Raw genomic sequence first — 19,097 nt, 5'->3', positions numbered from 1 at the left:
TTATTCAATCTTTGATCTGTTCCAGAGGGCTTGGATTCATCCCGCGGGAGGTACCTATGTGTTGCATCATGGGTCGGTTCAGGTCTGGGTCTGCTGCAATCTTTTGCTTGGTGGCCTACCTTCTTACGATTAAAGCAATGTCTATGCCACACTAGTCTGAAAACACCCGATCTCATCTGATTTAGAAAGCTACACAGAATCAGGCATGGTTAGTACTTGAATGGGAGACCACCTGGGAATAAATACCAGGTGCAGTAGGTTTTAGGAGCTGATGTGGGGTGCCGTGATCGTAAAGTTAGTACTCTGCGTTGTGGCCGCAGCAACCTCGGTTCGAATCCGAGTTACGGCACAGTTTGCTTACAGATAGATAGATTTTTAACCAATAAAGGGAATTAAGGGTTACGGGGAGAGGGCGGGTAAGTGGAGCTGAGTCCATGGCCAGATCAGCCATGATCTTATTGAATGGCGGAGCAGGCTCGAGGGGCTAGATGGCCTACTCCTGTTCCCAATTCTTATGTTCTTATGTTCTTATGTCCCTCAAAGTGGTAGTTTGGAGATTCCTCCACCATTCACAGTGGTTTATTTGCAGTTGGTGGTGACTTCCCCTTTAACTGGTCTTTTACCATCTCCCAGGCTATTGGAGCGTTGGTCTCTATAGCTGTCCACTGATTGGTGGGCCTCATGGCTATTCCCAGGGTGGTTTTAACTAAAAGGTGGAGTTGGGTCAGGAACATCGATTAAAATTGTTCCTGATTCTTTCCTACTGTAGCATTTGCGAGTGCCTGGTTCTGGATACGTTGATAGATATCGTACAGGCGATTACTGTAGGCTCTCGGAGTCACTTCTGTGCGCTGCTTGGTCTGATTAAGCAGAGCCACTAAGTTCAAGTTTCGGATCCCTAAATGCTTTAGGATCTCGGTCATGAGTACATCGGCCGCTGTGCCAACCTGGAGGACTGCTTCTGGCAGATTATCTTTTAGGGAAGTGGAACAGGCCAAGGAGAGGATTCGTGTTAAGTCTCTCTCTTTCAACTCGGGGTGACTACTCCTGAAATTTGCCCACCTCCTATTCACTTCCAATGGGTCATCCCCATCATTAATGGGCCCCAACTCGTGGCTACACGCCATGGCATCAGTGCCAGATATGGGCCGTGAGTCGATATGGTTACTGGTGATGTAGCCATGTGCATTACGTTGCGAAGAAGTGGTTATTATGGCTACGAATGGCTCTTGTGTCTCCAAGTTATTCCATTCCACACCACCCTCCTTGGGATTATACTGACTTCCTTTCTCTTCCCAATCTGTTTCCCCCTTTTCCCCTTTGCTCTCTCTGTTATAGCTCCCCGTGTTAGTGCGGATACCAGGGCCTGCTGCTCCCCTAACTTACCTTTTAGCCTTGTTATTTCTAGTTGGCATTGGGTGAGATCTTCTTCCCTATGTGCCTTCTTAATGTCTTCTCTTAATGCACCTCTCGCATCTTCTATCTCTTGCTGGAGCCTCAAATTTTCCAATTGATATTTTTTTAACTCTAATTTGTTTTCATTTGCTTCAACAACGGCTGCGCTGCCATTTAAGTTTGAAAGGCTTGTTGCTGTAGCAGTGAAGTTCCCTGTTCGGCCCCACTTTCTAATTGCATAATACTGTGGTTTAAGTGGCCAATTTCTTGTCTTAACTGCTGTATTTCTCCCTCTTTTATCTGTTACATCAGTTGGAGGCTTTCTTCCTTTTGCTGGATGGTTTTCCAGACTAATATTACAAGGAACCAACAAGAGAGCTGGCCATTCTAGACTGGGTGATGTGTAATGAGAAGGGACGAATTAGCAATTATGCCTTGGGGAAGATTGACCATAATATGGTAGAATTCTTGATTAAGGTGGAGAGTGACAAAGTTAATTCAGAAACTAGGGTCCTGAGCTTAAGGAAAGGTAACTTTGACGGTATGAGGCGCAAATTGGCTAGATTAGATTGGCAAATGATGCTTAAAGGGTTGACGGTGGATAGACAATGGCAAACCTTTAAAGATCATATGGATGAACTTCAACAATCGTACATCCCTGGAGTAAAAATAAAATGGAGAAGGTGGCTCAACCGTGGCTAACAAGTGAAATTAAGGATAGTATTAAATCCAAGGAAGAGGCATATAAATTAGCCTGAAAAAGCAGCAAACCTGAGGACTGGGAGAAATTTAGAATTCAGCAGAGGAGGACAAAGATTTTAATTGAGAGGGGGAAAATAGACTACGAGAGGAAGCTTGCCGGGAACATAAAAACTGACTGCAAAAGCTTCTATAGATATGTGAAGAGAAAAAGATTGGTGAAGACAAATGTAGGTCCCTTGCAGTCAGATTCGGGTGAATTTATAATGGGGAACAAAGAAATGGCAGACCAATTGAACAAATACTTTGGTTCTGTCTTCACGAAGTTCGACACAAGTAACCTTCCGGATGTACTAGAGGACCGAGGGTCTAGTGAGAAGGAGGAACTGAAGGATATCCTTATTAGGTGGGAAATTGTGTTGGGGAAATTGATGGGATTGAAGGCCGACAAATCCCCAGGGCCTGATCGTCTACACCCCAGAGTACTTATGGAAGTGGCACTAGAAATAGTGACTGCATTGGTGATCATTTTCCAACAGTCTATCGACATTGGATCAGTTCCTATGGACTGGAGGGTTGCTGAGGTAACACCACTTTTGAAAAAAGGTGGGAGAGAGAAAACGGGTAATTATTGACCGGCTAGCCTGACATCAGTAGTGGGGAAAATGTTGGAATCAATCATTAAGGATGAAATAGCAGCGCATTTGGAAAGCAGTGTCAGGATTGGTCCAAGCCAGCATGGATTTATGAAAGGGAAATCATGCTTGACAAATCTTCTTGAATTTTTTGAGGATGTAACTAATAGAGTGGACAAGGGAGAACCAGTGGATGTGATATATTTGGACTTTCAAAAGGCTTTTGACAAGGTCCCACACAAGTGATTGGTGTGCAAAATCAAAGCACATTGTATTGGGGGTAATGTACTGATGTGGATAGAGAACTGGTTGGCAGACAGGAAGCAGAAAGTCGAGATAAACGGGTCCTTTTCAGAATGGCATGCAGTGACTAGTGGAATGCCGCAGGGCTCAGTGCTAGGACCCCAGCTCTTTACAATATATATTAATGATTTAAAGGATGGAATTGAGTGTGATATCTCCAAGCTTTCAGATGACACAAAACTGGGTGGCGGGAGGAGAAACTTCTTCACCCAGAGAGTGGTAAACCTGTGGAATTCTCTACCACAGAAAGTTGTTGAGGCCAATTCACAAAATATATTCAAAATGAGTTAGATGTAGTCCTTACTACTAGGGGGATCAAGGGGTATGGCGAGAAAGCAGGAATGGGGTACTGAAGTTGCATGTTCAGCCATGAACTCATTGAATGGTGGTGCAGGCTCGAAGGGCCGAATGGCCTACTCCTGCACCTATTTTCTATGTTTCTATGTTTCTATGTGAGCAGTGAGGAGCACGCTAAGAGGCTGCAGGGTGACGTGGACAGGTTAGGCGATTGGGCAAATACATGGCAGATGCAGTATAATGTGGATAAAAGTGAGGTTATCCACTTTGGGGGGCAAAAACACAAAGGTAGAATATTATCTGAATGGCGGAAGATTCGGAAAAGGGGAAGTGCAGCGAGACCTGGGTGTCATGGTTCATCAGTCATTGAAAGTTGGTATGCAGGTACAGCAGGCGGTGAAGAAGGCAAATGGTATGTTGGCCTTCATAGCAAGGGGATTTGAGTATAGGAGCAGGGAGGTCTTACTGCAGTTGTACCGGGCCTTGGTGAGGCCTCACCTGGAATATATTGTGTTCAGTTTTGGACTCCTAATCTGAGGAAGGACATTCTTGCTATTGAGGGAGTGCAGCGAAGGTTCACCAGACTGATTCCAGGGATGGCTGGACTGACATATGAGGAGAGACTGGATCAACTGGGCCTTTATACACTGGAGTTTAGAAGGATGAGAGGGGATCTCATAGAAATGTATAAGATTCCGACGGGACTGTAAAGGTTAGATGCGGGAAGAATGTTCCCGATGTTGTGGAAGTCCAGAACCAGGGGATGTAGACTTGGGATAATGGGCAGTCCATTTAGGACTGAGATGAGGAGAAACTTCTTCACTCAGAGAGTTGTTAACCTGTGGAATTCCCTGCTCAGAAAGTTGTTGATGCCAGTTGATTGGATATATTCAAGAGGGAGTTAGATATGGCCCTTATGGCTAAGGGGATCAATGGGTATGGAGATAAAAGAGGAAAGGGGTACTGAGGGAAGGATCAGCCATGATCTTATTGAATGGCGGTGCAGACTCGAAGGGCCGAATGGCCTACTCCTGCACCTATTATCTATGTTTCTATGTTTCTATGCTGTTTTGTACCTTCAATCTCTTTTACTTATAACTGAATCTCTTTTACTTGCAAGTCTTTCAAATCTTGTATCACTTTGGCGTCTTGCCTCATTAATTCCTCATCTCTCCTGGCTCAATAAAAAGTGCTAAACCCCACGAGACTGTTTGCCCGTTTCGATCTCAGCTCTCCCCTATCTACCCAATCCTATATAATTCTCACCATCTCCCCAATTGAGGCAGATCCACCCTCGTACTGTGCCTGTGCCCTTAACTCTTCTGCGTCTTGTATCGGGAGCTTTTAGGACAACCTCTCCTGATAAACTAGCTCAGAATTACTTTTTATCATTGGCGTTATGTCCATAACCAATCCCTTCATCCTGTGCCTTTTGAATATAACTACTGGTGGGTCTCCACTTAAACAGTTCCAACCCACCCTAATTAAACAGTTACAACTATTGAGATGACTGTTCCCCTAAGATGCAACTCTCAATCCGTTTAATTTTGTGAATTATAATCGCAACACAAGTTAGAATCGCAACTGCCGAGATTTCCAATTGGCTAAAATACTCATCAAAAAGCTATCTTGCCAGTTGCCCGCATTCTCCACCAATTTTGTAGGATTTCTGAATCTCTCTGGGCTTATATTTGACAGTGAGACGATTCTTTCAGAACAATTGGCACAGTTTATTAAAAACACACACATGCATTTAACAGCAGTCATCAAACATCCTACACGTGTACCTTACTTACATCAGAGATACAATGAGGTTATAATAAAAAACGATATACATTAAGCCGCTTTTGCTTGCTGATTTGAACACACGGCATGCTGATTTGGCTAGTCTTCAACAGGAGGTCTGTTAGAAACATACAAACATAGAAAATAGGTGCAGGAGTAGGCTATTCTGCCCTTCGGGCCTGCACCACCATTCAAGAAGATCATGGCTGATCATTCATCTCAGTACCCCTTTCCTGCTTTCTCTCCATATCCCTTGATCCCTTTAGCTGTAAGGGCCATATCTACCTCCCTCTTGAATATAACAAATGAACTGGCATCAACAATTCTCTGCTGTAGGTAATTCCGCAGATTAACAACTCTCTGAGTGAAGAAGTTTCTCCTCATCTCAGTCATAAATGGCTTACCCCTTATCCTTAGACTGTGTCCTCTGGTTCTGCACTTCCCCAACATCGGGAACATTCGTCCTGCATCTAACCTGTCCAGTCCTGACAGAATTTTATATGTTTCTATGAGATTCCCTCTCATCCTTCTAAACTCATGTGAATGCAGGCCCAGTCGATCCAGTCTCTCCTCATATGTCAGTCCTGCCATCCCGAGAATAAGTCTGATGAACCCTCGCTGCACTCCCCGAATAGCAAGAACGTCTTTCCTCACATTAGCGGAACAAAACCGAACACAATATTCCAGGTGAGGCCTCACGAAGGCCCTGTACAACTGCAGTAAGACCTCCCTGCTCTTATACTCAAATCCCCTAGCTATGAAGACCAACATGCCATTTGCCGCCATCACCGACTGCTGTACCTGCATGCCAACTTTCAACAACTGATGTACCATGACACCCTGGTCTCGTTGCACCTTCCCTTTTCCTAATCTGCCACCATTCAGATAATCTGCCTTCCTGTTTTTTCCCCCAAAGTGGATAACCTCACATTTATCCACATTATACTGCATCTGCCATGCATTTGCCCACACACCTAACCTGTCCAAGTCACCCTGCAGCTTCTTAGCTCACTCCGCCACCCAGCTTAGTGTCATCTGCAAATTTGGAGATATTACAATCAATTCGTTCATATAAATCATTCATATATATTGAAATAGCTGGGGTCCCAGCAGTGAGCCCTGTGGCACTCTACTAGTCACTGCCTGCCATTCTGAAAAGGACTGATTTATCCCGACTCTCTACTTCCTATCTGCCATCCAGTTCTCTGTCCACGTCAGTACATTACCCCAAATACCATGTGCTTTAATTTTGCACACCAATTTCTTGTAGGAGGGGCCTTGTCAAAAGCCTTTTGAAATTCCAAATACTCCACATCCTCTGGTTCTCCCTTGTCCACTCTACTAGTTACATCCTCAAACAATTCTAGCAGATTTGTCAAGCATGATTTCCCTTTCATGAATCGATGCTGACTTGGACCGATCCTGTCACTACTTTGCAAATGCGCTGCTATTTCATCTTTAATAATTGATTCCAACATTTTCCCCACTACTCTTGACAGGCTAAGCAGTCTATAATTACCCGTTTTGTCGCTCCCTCCTTTTTAAAAAAGTGGTGTTACATTAGTTACCCTGCAGTCCGTATGACCTGATCCAGAATCGATAGACTGTTGGAAAATGATCACGAATGCATCCACTATTTCTAGAGCCACTTCCTTAAATACTCATGGATGCAGACTATCAGGCCCCGGAGATTTATCAGCCTTCAATACCAGCAATTTCACTAACACAATTTCCCGCCTAATAATGATTTCCTTCAGTTTCTCCTCCTCACTAGACCTTCGGTCCCATAGTATTTCCGGAAAGTTATTTGTGTCTTCCTTCATGAAGATAGAACCAAAGTATTTGTTCAACTGGCCTGCCATTTCTTTGTTCCCCATTATAAATTCACCTGAATCTGACTGCAAGGGACCTACGTTTGTCTTCACTAATCTTTTTCTCTTCATATATCTATAGAAGCTTTTGCAGTCAGTTTTTATGTTCCCAGCAAGCTTCCCTTCATGATCTATTTTCCCCCTCCTAATTAAACCATTTGTCCACCTCTGCTGTATTTTAAATTTCTCCCAGTCCTCAGGTTTGCTCCTTTTTCTGGCTAATATATATGCCTCTTCCTTGGATTTAACACTATCCTTAATTTCCCTTGTTATCCACGGTTGAGCCACCTTCCCCGTTTTACTATTTGCCCCAAAAAGAAATGTACAATTGTTGAAGTTCATCCATGTGATTTTTAAATGTTTGCCATTGCCTATCCGCTAGCAACACTTTAAGTATCATTCGCCAGTCTATACGAGCCAATTCACGTCTCATACCATCGAAGTTACCTTTCCTTAAGTTCAGGATCATAGGGCCCAAGTTTCCACATGATTTGCGCCTGATTTTTAGGAGCAACTGGTGGAGAACGGACTATCTTAGAAATCGCAATTCTCCACATTTTTTTTCCTGCAGTTCTCGTCAGGTAGAACAGTTCTACTTTGGAACAGAATTTTTTCTTCAAAAGGGGGCGTGTCCGGCCACTGACGCCTGATTTCAAAGTTTCCACAGTGAAAACGTACTCCAAACTAACTTAGAATGGAGCAAGTGAAGATTTTTGTAGAACTGAAAAAACTTGTTCTACACATTAAAAAATCAGGTGCAGGTTACAAATTAGGCGTCCAGAACGAGGTGGGGGGGAAGGGGGGAGGGGGGAGGGAAGGGAAGTCATTAAATTCTACAATAAATCCTTATTTATACTTCTACAAATATTATACAAATAAATCCAACCTGAATAAACATTTATAAGCAAAGAAAAGATTAAATAAACCATCTTCCTACCTGTGTGAAAGTGCTTCAGGCACGGAGAATGCTGCAGTCAGCCTGAGGAGCCTGTTCTTCCCGCGGGGGGGGGGAGGAGGCGCCCGTTCTTCCCGCGGGGGGGGGGGGAGGAGGCGCCCATTCTTCCCGCGGGGGGGGCGGGGGGAGGAGGCGCCCGTTCTTCCCGCGGGGGCGGGGGGAGGAGGCGCCCGTTCTTCCCGCGGGGGCGGGGGGAGGAGGCGCCCGTTCTTCCCGCGGGGGCGGGGAGAGGAGGCGCCCGTTCTTCCCGCGGGGGGGGGGGAGGAGGCGCCCGTTCTTCCCGCGGGGGGGGGGGAGGAGGCGCCCGTTCTTCCCGCGGGGGGAGAGGAGGCGCCCGTTCTTCCCGCGGGGGGGGGGGAGGAGGCGCCCGTTCTTCCCGCGGGGGGGGAGGAGGCGCCCGTTATTCCCGCGGGGGGAGAGGAGGCGCCCGTTCTTCCCGCGGGGGGTGGGGGGGGAGGAGACAGTGAGAAGGCTGTAAGTGCTGATGTGCTGATGGCAATGTGCTTTTATTAAAAAATGTTCAAAAATTAAACACTCCAAAGAACTACAAAAATGGCCGAGTGCCAATGTTTCCTTCACACTGCGCGTGCGCGAACGCTGCAACGCGCACGCGCAGCGTTGCCTGCAGGAAAAAACTAATTTAAATAGTACCCGCCCCCTCCCACTTACAAAATCGGCGCGATTGTAGGCTCCGCCCCCCTGGGCGCCGCGCTAGGCAGACAAGGAGCTGCAGAATGCTCCAGAATTGCGAGTTTTTTTCTGGCGCTGTTTTAGGCGTGAAAAACGGGCGCCCAGCTCGGAGGGGCGCCCGTTTTTTATCGTGTGGAAACTTGCGCCCTTTGTCTCCAAATTAACTGTGTCACTCTCCATCTTAATAAAGAATTCTAACATATTATGGTCACTCTTCCTCAAGGGGCCTCGCACAATAAGATTGCTAATTTGTCCTTTCTCATTAGACATCACCCAGTCTAGGATGGCCAGCCCGCTAGTTGGTTCCTCGACATATTGGTCTAGAAATCCATCCCTAATACTTTCCAGGAAATCCTCCACCACCGTATTGCTACCAGTTTGGTTAACCCAATCAGGATTAAAGTTGCCCATGATAACTGCTGTACCTTTATTGCATGCATCCTTCATTTCTTGTTGGAAGCTGTCCCCAACCTCACTACTACTGTTTGGTGGTCTGCAGACAACTCCCACTAGCGGTTGGTGCCCTTTGGTATTCTGCAGCTCCACCCATACAGATTCCACATCGTCCAAGCTAATGTCCTTCCTTACTATTGCTTTAATTTCCTCTTTAACCAGCAATGCTACCCCACCTTTTCCTTTCTGTCTATCATTCCTGAATGTTGAATACCCCTGGATGTTGAGTTCCAAGCCTTGGTCAACCTGGAGCCATATCTCCATGATGCCAATTATATCATGTTCATTAATTGCTGCCTGTGCAGTTAATTCGTCCACCTTATTATGCATATTCCTCGCATTGAGGTACAGAGCCTTCAGCCTTGTTTTTTTAACACACTTTGCCCCTTTAGAATTTTGCCATGTGTCCAGCAGGGAGAGAAGAGAGAGAAAACTTCCTGGCTTGCGTTTTTTATATTCCTCAAGGCCATCATCCTCAGAATGCATCCTGATTGGATTTTCGATCCAGGACAGCTTCTTATTGGCTCTCCTCACACATGTGGCTGTCTGGTCTGACTCAGCCATCTCTGATTGGTTTAAATGGCTTTCCAATAGAGAAAACCCATGCGGCAGCTCTGGGAGCTTTTATTTTGTTTCTTCCAAATCTTAGCCCATGTTGGCAATCTGTGGGCTTCCATTTTATGTCCACACAAACGTTAGAACTAAGCAATTCGATAGATCATTCTCCAATTGTTAACAATAACCAGGTCTATTGATCATTCTCCAGTTGTTGCAACTAACTAGTCGATAGCTCTTTCTCCAATTGTTAGCACAAACCATGTCTAATCGATCATTCTCTAATAGGTAGCACCATCCTGGTCCATGGATCATTCTCCAATTGTTATCACTAACCACGTGTGAGCTCCATTCTCCAAATTTAGCACTCAGTAGATCCATAGATCAGTTTCCAATTGTTAGCAATAACCAAATCTCTGGATAATTCTCCAATTGCTGACACTAACCAGGTCTTTAGATTATTCTCCAATTGTTAGCTCTTACTCGGACTACAGATCATTATCCAAATGTTAACATTAACCATGTCCTTCGTTTATTCTCCAATTCGTAGCACTAACCAGGTGTATCGATCTTTCTCCAATTGTGAGAACTAACCAGGACCATCGATCATTCTCCAATCGTTAGCACTAGACAGGTCCATAGATCTTTCTCCAATTGTTAATACTAATCATGTCTGTACATCAATTTCCAATTGTTAACATTAACCCGGTGTATAGATTATAATACAATAGTTAACATTAGCCAAGTGCATAGATCTTTCTCCAATTGTTAACACTAACCAGGTTTATAGATCATTCTCCAATTGTTAACACTAACCAGGTTTATAGCTCATTCTCCAATTGTTAACACTAACCAGATCCGTCGCACATTCTACAGTTGTTAACTCAAAAAAGGTCGATAGGTCCTTCTTGAAATGGTTATACTAACCAGGTCTGTCGGTCATTCACTAATTGTTATCACTTACTAGTTTATAGATCATTCTCCAATTGTTTACACTAACCAGGTCTATAGATCGTTCTCTATTAGCTATCACTGCTCAAGTACTTGGATTTGTCTCCATTTGTTGGCACTGTCCCTGTCTATCGATCAATCGTCAATTGATCAGAATGTCTGGCTCAGGAGATCAGATTCCATTTGTTAGCTCTGTCCAGTTTCCTTGATTAGTTTATATTTGGTAGCACTGCCCAAGTCGATAGATCTTTCACCATTTGACAGCACTACCCCAGTCTGGTATCAATCTCCAATTGGTAGCACTGTTCATGTCCAGAGATCACCCTCCACTCGAATACACTGTCCAGTTCCATTGATCAGTCTCAATTTAATAGCACGCTCCAGGTCTGGGGATCAATTTCTATTTGCTGAATGCAGTATGAACACGAGAAATTCCACTCAAAATCATGTCCAATCTGTGTTGCCAGTTTGATGAGTATTATCTGATATTTTTGTTGTGATTTCTCACAGTTAACCTGTTGGTGATCCTGATCTTGTCCCGAGGAAGGTGTGGTCTATCCGGATGTATCACCTGTTACCTGGTGGCGATGGCGTCAGCTGATCTAAGTGTTATTCTCACTGACGTGATACTGAAGCAGATTATCCCCCTTTATACCACGGACCCATTCACTAAAAACCTTACCCTCTGCGGTCTCATTGACTGCCTCACTCATGCTGCCACAGACTGTTCTGTCTGGTTCACAGTCGCTTTCACCTTTGATCGATTTGTGGCCATTTGTTGCCAGAAGCTGAAAACTAAATATTGCACTTGGAGAACTGCGTTGGTAGTAATCGCAACAATATGTGTGCTGAGCTCTTTGAAGAACATCCCTTGGTATTTTCGATATGAAGTTGTGTATTTCTTTTTCATACCATTGTTCTGCATGGTGAAGTTCAGCTACTATAGCTCACCCCTGTGGAAAGCATTTGACTTCTTACATCGTGTGACAACCCCACTGCTCCCGTTCGTTCTGATTATGCTCCTCAATGGCCTGACTGTCAGATATATTTTATTGGCGAGTAGAGCCCGCAGGAGACTGCGGGGGAACGGTGATCGGGAGAATCACAAGGATGCAGAGATGGAGAATCGCAGGAAGTCAATCATCCTGCTCTTCAGTATATCTGCAAGCTTCATACTGCTGTGGATGACACAAGCTGTGTACACCATCCACGAACGAGTTACATTAAATTACATTTTTGACCGCCTTCCATTCGTCAAAGATCGCCTTCCATTCGTCATTGCATACATTGGGCCAATGCTACAACTCCTCAGTTCCTGCAGCAACACTTGTATTTACGTTGTGACCCAGAGCAAAGTCAGAGAGGAGTTGAAGAATGTGTTCACTTACCCCTTTGTTCTGATTGTCCAGTTAGTTACCTAACAGTGAGAGCTGACCACTTTCCTGAACTCAAACTTATTTTGTTTCACATTCCATCCTATTAATCCCGTCCCGGCTTGTTTCTGGGATCGCAAAACATACTGAAACAATTATAATCATGTGCCATATTAAAGCTAATCCAATAATAACTTTGATGGAGTTCAGTTAACGCTGACTGACACGGTTGTGAAGAATTGGTGAGCAGCATTCCCAGCTTGACTCTTCATTAGCAAAGCAATGACTATGAAATAAAACAAAGACTATGGCCAGCATTTTCCCGGGTGGTTGCGGCTCGATTGGCAGCAAGTCGTGTGGGAAAGTTGTTGTGTTTGTGAGCAGGTTGGGAACCCACCATTATCCCGCTCCCACATACCTTTGCCCCAGGCGTGTCTGTCAATGCGGACCTGACTGACAGAGATGGGCGACCCAGTTTAAATTATTAGCTGCTAAATCAATGACCTTCCCTCCATCATAAGTTCAGAAGTGGGGATGTTCGCTGCTCATGGCACAGTGTCCAGTTCCATTAACAGATTATCAGAACATGAAGTAGTCCATGACAGCATGTAACAAGACCTGGATGACATTCAGGCACGGGCTGCTAAATGGCAAGTACCATTCGCACCACACAAGTGCTTGGCAATGACCATCTCCAACAAATGAATGGCTAACCACCTCCCTGTATTAAATAACATTGCCGATGCTGATTCCCCCACCATCTTCCTTCTGCGTGTCACCATTGACCAGAAACTTAACTGGACCAGCCACATATCGTGGCAACAAGAGCAGGTAATTCTGCGGTGACTGTCTCAACTCCTGACTCTCCAAAGCCTTTCCACCATTTACAAGGCACAAGTCAGGAGTGCAATGGAATAATCTCCACTTGCCTGGATGAGTGTGTGAGGGGAAAACGGGAAGCCTTCTCCTCCCCGAGTGGGCCCCCTGATATAGGGGGTCGACGTTTGCCCCAACCCGCGTAGCAGTTCTCGAAGTTAGCAGACAGAGACGGATGGCAATGTACAATGATCTTTAATTACAAATGTCCGGGAACACCTCTCATCACAGCCGCCTGTGAGTGGAGATGCTCTCCGAACATCAAAATAATCCAACTTTTATACATTTCAAAAACCCCTTCGTTCCCGGGCAAGACCTCCCTCGATCTCTAATTGAACTATCTTATCAATACTACTTCTCTCATTGAATTACCTTATCAATGCTACTTTGGATTGACAGGCCACAACCCTCGTGATCACCTTAGGCCGTGACTAGAATGACTTCATTAGGTCAGAATTTGTTGATTCTCCTTGATGCCGGTGAGTCTGCCTCGAGCCTCTTCACAAGGTCTTTTCAATGTCTGTTTAGGTTCTCACATCGTATCCTGTCAGAATATTATTGAATCAATAACTTCTGGAGCCTTGGTACAAGGCCGAAGAGAGGCCTTTTACCTCCTTATGGGTCGGTGCAGGAACCAGCACTTTAACCCTTGTCCCGCTGGTACCCCTAATGCCAAATTTTTCTTTTACATTTCCCCCCTTTTGGCCCTTGGCTATACTCCCAGCTGGCCATATTTCCCGATAACTATCTCCCTGTAGGTAAATTTCAGATCGGTCCGATCACCTGGGTGGCCATCTCCCAAGCTTCGGGATCTCCTGAGACCTTTCCTGCAGAGTTATATAAGGTAAGTCCTTCCTGTAGGACTCTTAAATTTTCATCCCTTATGGCCTTAATCATAGCGTGTGCTCCACCGTGTCGTTTGGCTGTTTAGTTCGTGCACATGTTAATCCCATCATGACTATCAGAACCAAGCCCTGTATTACTATAAGTACATGTGATATTATTCTTATCCATGGGTGAATTTGAATGTTAAGTCCAATGTTCCACAGCTTTGAATACCAGAGCTGATCAGCCAGCATTGCGTTAGTGTCTCTCTGTAGGTTGTCTATTTCTTCCATCAGCCAGATACACTGTCGTCTCTGATTCTGGATTCCTTGCACCAAACGTAATTGTTCCTCATTTAATTCAGGTATCTGTTTGCCTTGTGGTTCCCATTTCACCTCTATGTATCCCACTCGGAGGGTATCCGTGACTGTTCCATGGATGATTTCCGTTGTCTCGGGATGTATGTGATATCCATTTATGTCTATGAGGACACAAGAGGTGACACCTCCCCTGGCCTTAATCGTCAGGTTGGCTGCCCCGGTGCTCACGCACCACTCTCCATTTCCTTGAGGGGCAGCGATGGTCTCAAGATTGTGTTCAAGAGGAGTGATACTCAGCACACATCTGTTTATCTGGTGGAATCCACAATCATCATTCGTCATTTGTGGCGTACCTCGACATAAAACCACTTGGTTATTTTTATAGCAGTCGGTTATGTCAATGCCTTTGGTACTATTGTTAATCTTAATCACCAGTCTGGCAGGCTGATGGTAACGCAAGCGAGTTTGGTTTCTTACTTCACCGATATGATCGGTCTGGTATAAGGGGTCACCCTTTGTTACATCATACTGTGGTATGGACAACACAAATCCGATCATATTCACCCGCCCGGTAATACATCTGAATCTTGGCACCCATGCGTGACTATTCCTTCGTACCTCGCACGTGTTATTCATTTTTTTATCTAGAGTCCAATTGTTAAGTATGATGTTCGGGATCCAATCTGGTATGTCACCATTCTGGAGTTGCTCCAAGTTATGTTGTACTTCACTTAATATCCAGGCCCCAAACCCGGAGCAAACTATCTCAGCTTGTAATCTTTACTTATGTCATTCCCCATTGTGTGGATCAAATTTATTGTCTTGGCATACTTCTGTAATGTATGGGCCACCTGTAACAGTTCCCCTTCCGTGCCATCTCCCAACCGCGCTTGGAGGGCTTGGTTATTCATGTCCCTTCCCAATAAACCCCTTAAGATTTGCGTTAAATTGTTAACCCGCTCGCCTATTGCATACAGGTCTATGGAATTCATCATCGTAACCCCTGCTTATAACCCGTGCCTAGTTTTTCCAGTATTCCCCTTTTTGTTCGACCTTGTCCTGTTCCCTTTATGACATTAAATTTCTGGGTAGTGGATTCCGGGCCTTCAGGATCCATTGTGTCAGGTTCTGGTATAATTTCATTCCCACAGAAGTTAGGAGGAATGAGTAGTCGCTGATGCACCCCAAATGTTATCCTTTCTTTAGATTATTTTATTACTAGCCCCCCTTTGGCTTCAGTCTTTATGGACGGGCTTATGGGGGACTGGCGTGGTTGTGCTGGGAAGAGTTGTTGTCCCCAGGGTGGTTGTCGGGGCAGCGATAGGTCTTCCCAGGGTCCCTTTGGGTGTGTTTGGTGTCCCAGCCGGACCTTTATACCGGGTCCACTACACTTTCCTCCACACTCCATCCGCCCCCCTTTTTAGGTTGTATCCCTTCTTGTTTGTGCTGCGTACGATCAATACCGGCTTTTCCGTGTTATTACCGTGTCACGCTTCGGTACATACACCTTATATTCCAGAGATATCCCTTGGTCTTCATTTTATCCCACTGGCCAGTTTTCCTGGGGTCCCACCCTGCTTTTTGCTCCATTCTGTTCCCACCCTTTTTCTTGAGGGGTGGATTTGGCTGCTTGTTTTCCAGCTTCGTCTGCCCAGCCATGAGCTTCTAGAACTGAAATTCCATCGAGTTGGATTTCTGCACCCTTCCCCTTTTGTTTCTATGAACTTGCTCCTGTCCTCGGAATCTACTGGCGCCCTGGCATCGGCAGCCTGCTGCATTACAACCTTACTTAACACACTATACATAGCCATGCGTTAAAATAAGTGTTGTCCTTGGCTGCTGGGATGCATATTTCGGCAGTTAAATTAAACAAAGCCCCATACTTCATGTAGTTGTGTCGTTCCTGCGTGTGCTATATCTCTCATAGTCCGTCTGTATTATCCAGTGCTTGCGTGAGCCTGAAGGTTCCCAGTATCATGAGTCTCCAGAGTTGAAGTAGCCGCTGCGGTCCCATCTCGGTGAGTATTTCATCTGCAGATTTTAAACAGATAGCCTGGTCATCACCAGGTGTTCAGTTCTGGTCTAATCATCTTTTATCCATGCATGTCGAGGTCACTCTGTGAAATCGGAGGTCAAGATTAGGTTGGGTTTGTGGACTATACTTACCCACCATGGGGTACGTTGGCTTTATTGCCATAGGTGATGGTGCTATGGTTGCGTACTGCACTATCCGTCTGGTCCCGTTTTTTTTTCTCTTCCAACTTATTTATCTTCGCTTTTAACTCTTGAATTTGTTTTGGTTGAGTATCTTTCATTTATTTCTATCAGGCAAGTATTGTTACATAGGATAGTTCTGTTTTATTTTTATTCTGACTATCCCACCATTTCTTCTATCTGACAGGTGAGTCTTTTTTATTCTATTAAGAAATCCAAATTCATAATGTCCAGTATAAAATAACTGCCAATGGAAAGGGTTAACTCCTTTACAGGTTTGTAAGAAGGCCTGATGCCATTATGTGACTTCACGTAATCATCCAAAATGTTTTTTTCAGTCTTTGTGCCTTCAAAACTTGCTTAGAAATTAGGAATCCGTTAAAACAGCAGAAATCATTAGTAAAGCCATTATAATAAAAGTCTTCTCATCAGGAAAGACAGCATTTTAGATTAAACTCCAATTTTTTTCTTAACTTCTAATTCAATTACTTACCAAAGATTGTTTTTTTTTAATTGATTTAAAACAAGACCACACATTTTTAATAGCTATTTTGTTTACTGAAATCCAATTTCAGAATTCAGTATGATTTTCTAATTCCCAGTTTTTTTTTCTGCGCTGAGTTCGCATAGCTCAGATCTTTTCTCCTCGTTAATTTCAAAACCCTCCTGATTGTTTAGACTGTTTGGGACTTTTCTTGATAAACAACGTCCATTTTGCAAATCTTTCAAACTGCAGTGAAACTTTCTCGTAATATCTTTTTCACAGCCGATATCAACTAGTATTTAGTAAGTTATGTCTTTTCCCTTCTTTTTCAGCACCTATTTAGTACGTTACGTATTTTTTTTCAAATTACCTTTCTTCAAATTAGATTTGTTTTTCAAAAGTCCCTTTTACACCTTCGCAGATAGCTCGCCACTCGCCCAGGAGTTTGACCTGATCCCTGAAGGTATTTCTAGATTGTTTCCAAACCTTTTAGTTTTATTTCCTCCATTTTTTTAAGAGATCAGATTTAATTTAATATTTTTTTTTAGTTTGAATCGATCTCAGTATTTTGCTGTGCCTTCTCTTAATATCTCAAAATCCCAATTCAAACTTTGTAATGCCAATCTTTTATTTAAAACTCTTTTTTACTGAGCTAGAAGCTTTAGCATCAAGGTTTTACACAAAGGAAAATGGGAGCGGACTTCCCCAGCACACAGCCTCGTGAGACCGAGAGGCATTTTTTTTATCTTCTGCTCAACAAACCTAAATCCTTTGGGCATTTAGTATCTCCATAACTTATCAATGCAATAAATCCACACCTGCGTTTCTAACTTGAAACTTACTACATACAGGACAATACTACAAAGGGTTAAAAAAAAAATTCACTCTGTCTGAAAAAGTGGGTGGAGCTTAAACAAACAGACAGCTCCACTATTTTTCCAAACAGGCTTTCAGACTCATGAAAAATTCATTCTGCAGTCAAAAATCACACAAGGACTCTCACTCAATGACAGACATTCAAAAAAGTCTCTTTTTATTCAACAAAGCTTATTGATTGTTTGGCCGACTCTATTTTTTTTTGGATTGATATGTCACAAAAGATAGTCACTGTCAGCTTTTTTATGGCATTACGTAGTTACACAAGTTACAATTAATGATTGGTTTTATTCGCCTTTTTAATAGGCGTGTTACCCATCTTCTTCGGGGCTTTGAGGGTCTTGGGCACTCCCTTTAATTCATGTTAGGTATGCAGGACGTTATTTATATCTATATGTCTTCCTTTGGCGCCATGCACTCGTACTGCCACGAGTTGGCTCAATATATCCCGTCACTGCAGGAGACATCGTCTCCATGTCCTCAATATCTCGTCCCCGCACCGTGCGCTGATACCGCTTCAGATCAATAGGCCTTCCGCGATATCTTCCCTTGCGTCGTACCCTCGCACTGCCATGCTACCTCCACGCGTGCTTTTTAGGATGCACCTTTTGACCCCCTTCCACTCCTTGATCGTCCTTGTCCTCCATCTCCATCCCTCCTGGACCTGCTACAAATGGTTCTTTGCACAGATGTCCTTCCCTTTCATTTTACAATGCCACAGCTCTAACTTGAAGCTGGTAAATTAAAACATACTCAGCCCAACAGATGGGTCATTGTTCCATTCAGAAAGTCTGTACCCTGCTCGCAGCGCCAAATGTAAGGAGAAATTGGGAAGGCTTCTCCTCCCACGAGCGGGCCCCCTGATATAGAGGGTCTACGCTCGCCCCAACCCGCGTAGCAGTTCTCGAAGTTAGCAGACAGAGACGGATGGCAAGGTACAACGATATTTAATTACAAATATCCGGGAACACCTCTCATCACAGCTGCCTGTGAGTGGAGATGCTCTCTGAACAGCAAAATCATACAACTTTGAAACATTTCAAAAACTCCTCCGTTCCCGGGCAAGACCTCCCTAGATCTCTAATTGGACGACCTTATCAATACTACTTCTCTAATTGGATTACCTTATCAGTGCTACTTTGGATTGACAGGCCCTGACCCTCGTGACCACCTTAGGCCGTGACTAGAATGACTTCATTAGGTCAGAATTTGTTGATTTGCCTTGATGCCCGTGAGCCTGCCTCGAGCCTCTTCGCAAGATCTGATCAATGTCTGTTTAGGTTCTCACATCGTATCCTGTCGGAATATTATTGAATCAATAACGTCTGGAGCCTTGGTATGGGTCCTTATGGGTCGGTGCAGAAACCAACACTTTACCCCTTGTCCCGCTGGTATGCCGAATGCCAATTTTTTCTCTTACAAGTGCAATTACAAAAATACACAAGGAATTTGACACCATCCAGGTCAAAGCGGCATGCTTGATATTGGCACCCTATCCACCACCTTCAACATTCATCCCATCCACCACCAGTGCCCCGTG

At 44.3% G+C, this 19,097-nt stretch overlaps 1 protein-coding gene across 1 annotated transcript; it reads left to right on the top strand.

Moving 5' to 3' along the window:
* Positions 1–11,176: 11,176 nt before the first annotated feature.
* LOC139278136 (probable G-protein coupled receptor 139) lies at positions 11,177–12,010 on the top strand. Its single transcript, XM_070896791.1, has one exon. The coding sequence runs from the start codon at positions 11,177–11,179 to the stop codon at positions 12,008–12,010; it is 834 nt and encodes a 277-aa protein (XP_070752892.1).
* The last annotated feature ends 7,087 nt before the right edge of the window (positions 12,011–19,097 follow it).

Source organism: Pristiophorus japonicus, chromosome 13, assembly GCF_044704955.1.
Source record: "Pristiophorus japonicus isolate sPriJap1 chromosome 13, sPriJap1.hap1, whole genome shotgun sequence".
Lineage (NCBI taxonomy): Eukaryota > Metazoa > Chordata > Chondrichthyes > Pristiophoridae > Pristiophorus > Pristiophorus japonicus.
Note: the sequence above shows the minus strand (reverse complement) of the source record. Positions and strands in the feature narration are given on the sequence as shown.

Excerpts from the sequence above, each read along its gene's own strand:
- LOC139278136 (XM_070896791.1), top strand. The coding sequence starts at position 11,177 with ATGGCGTCAGCTGATCTAAGTGTTATTCTCACTGACGTGATACTGAAG.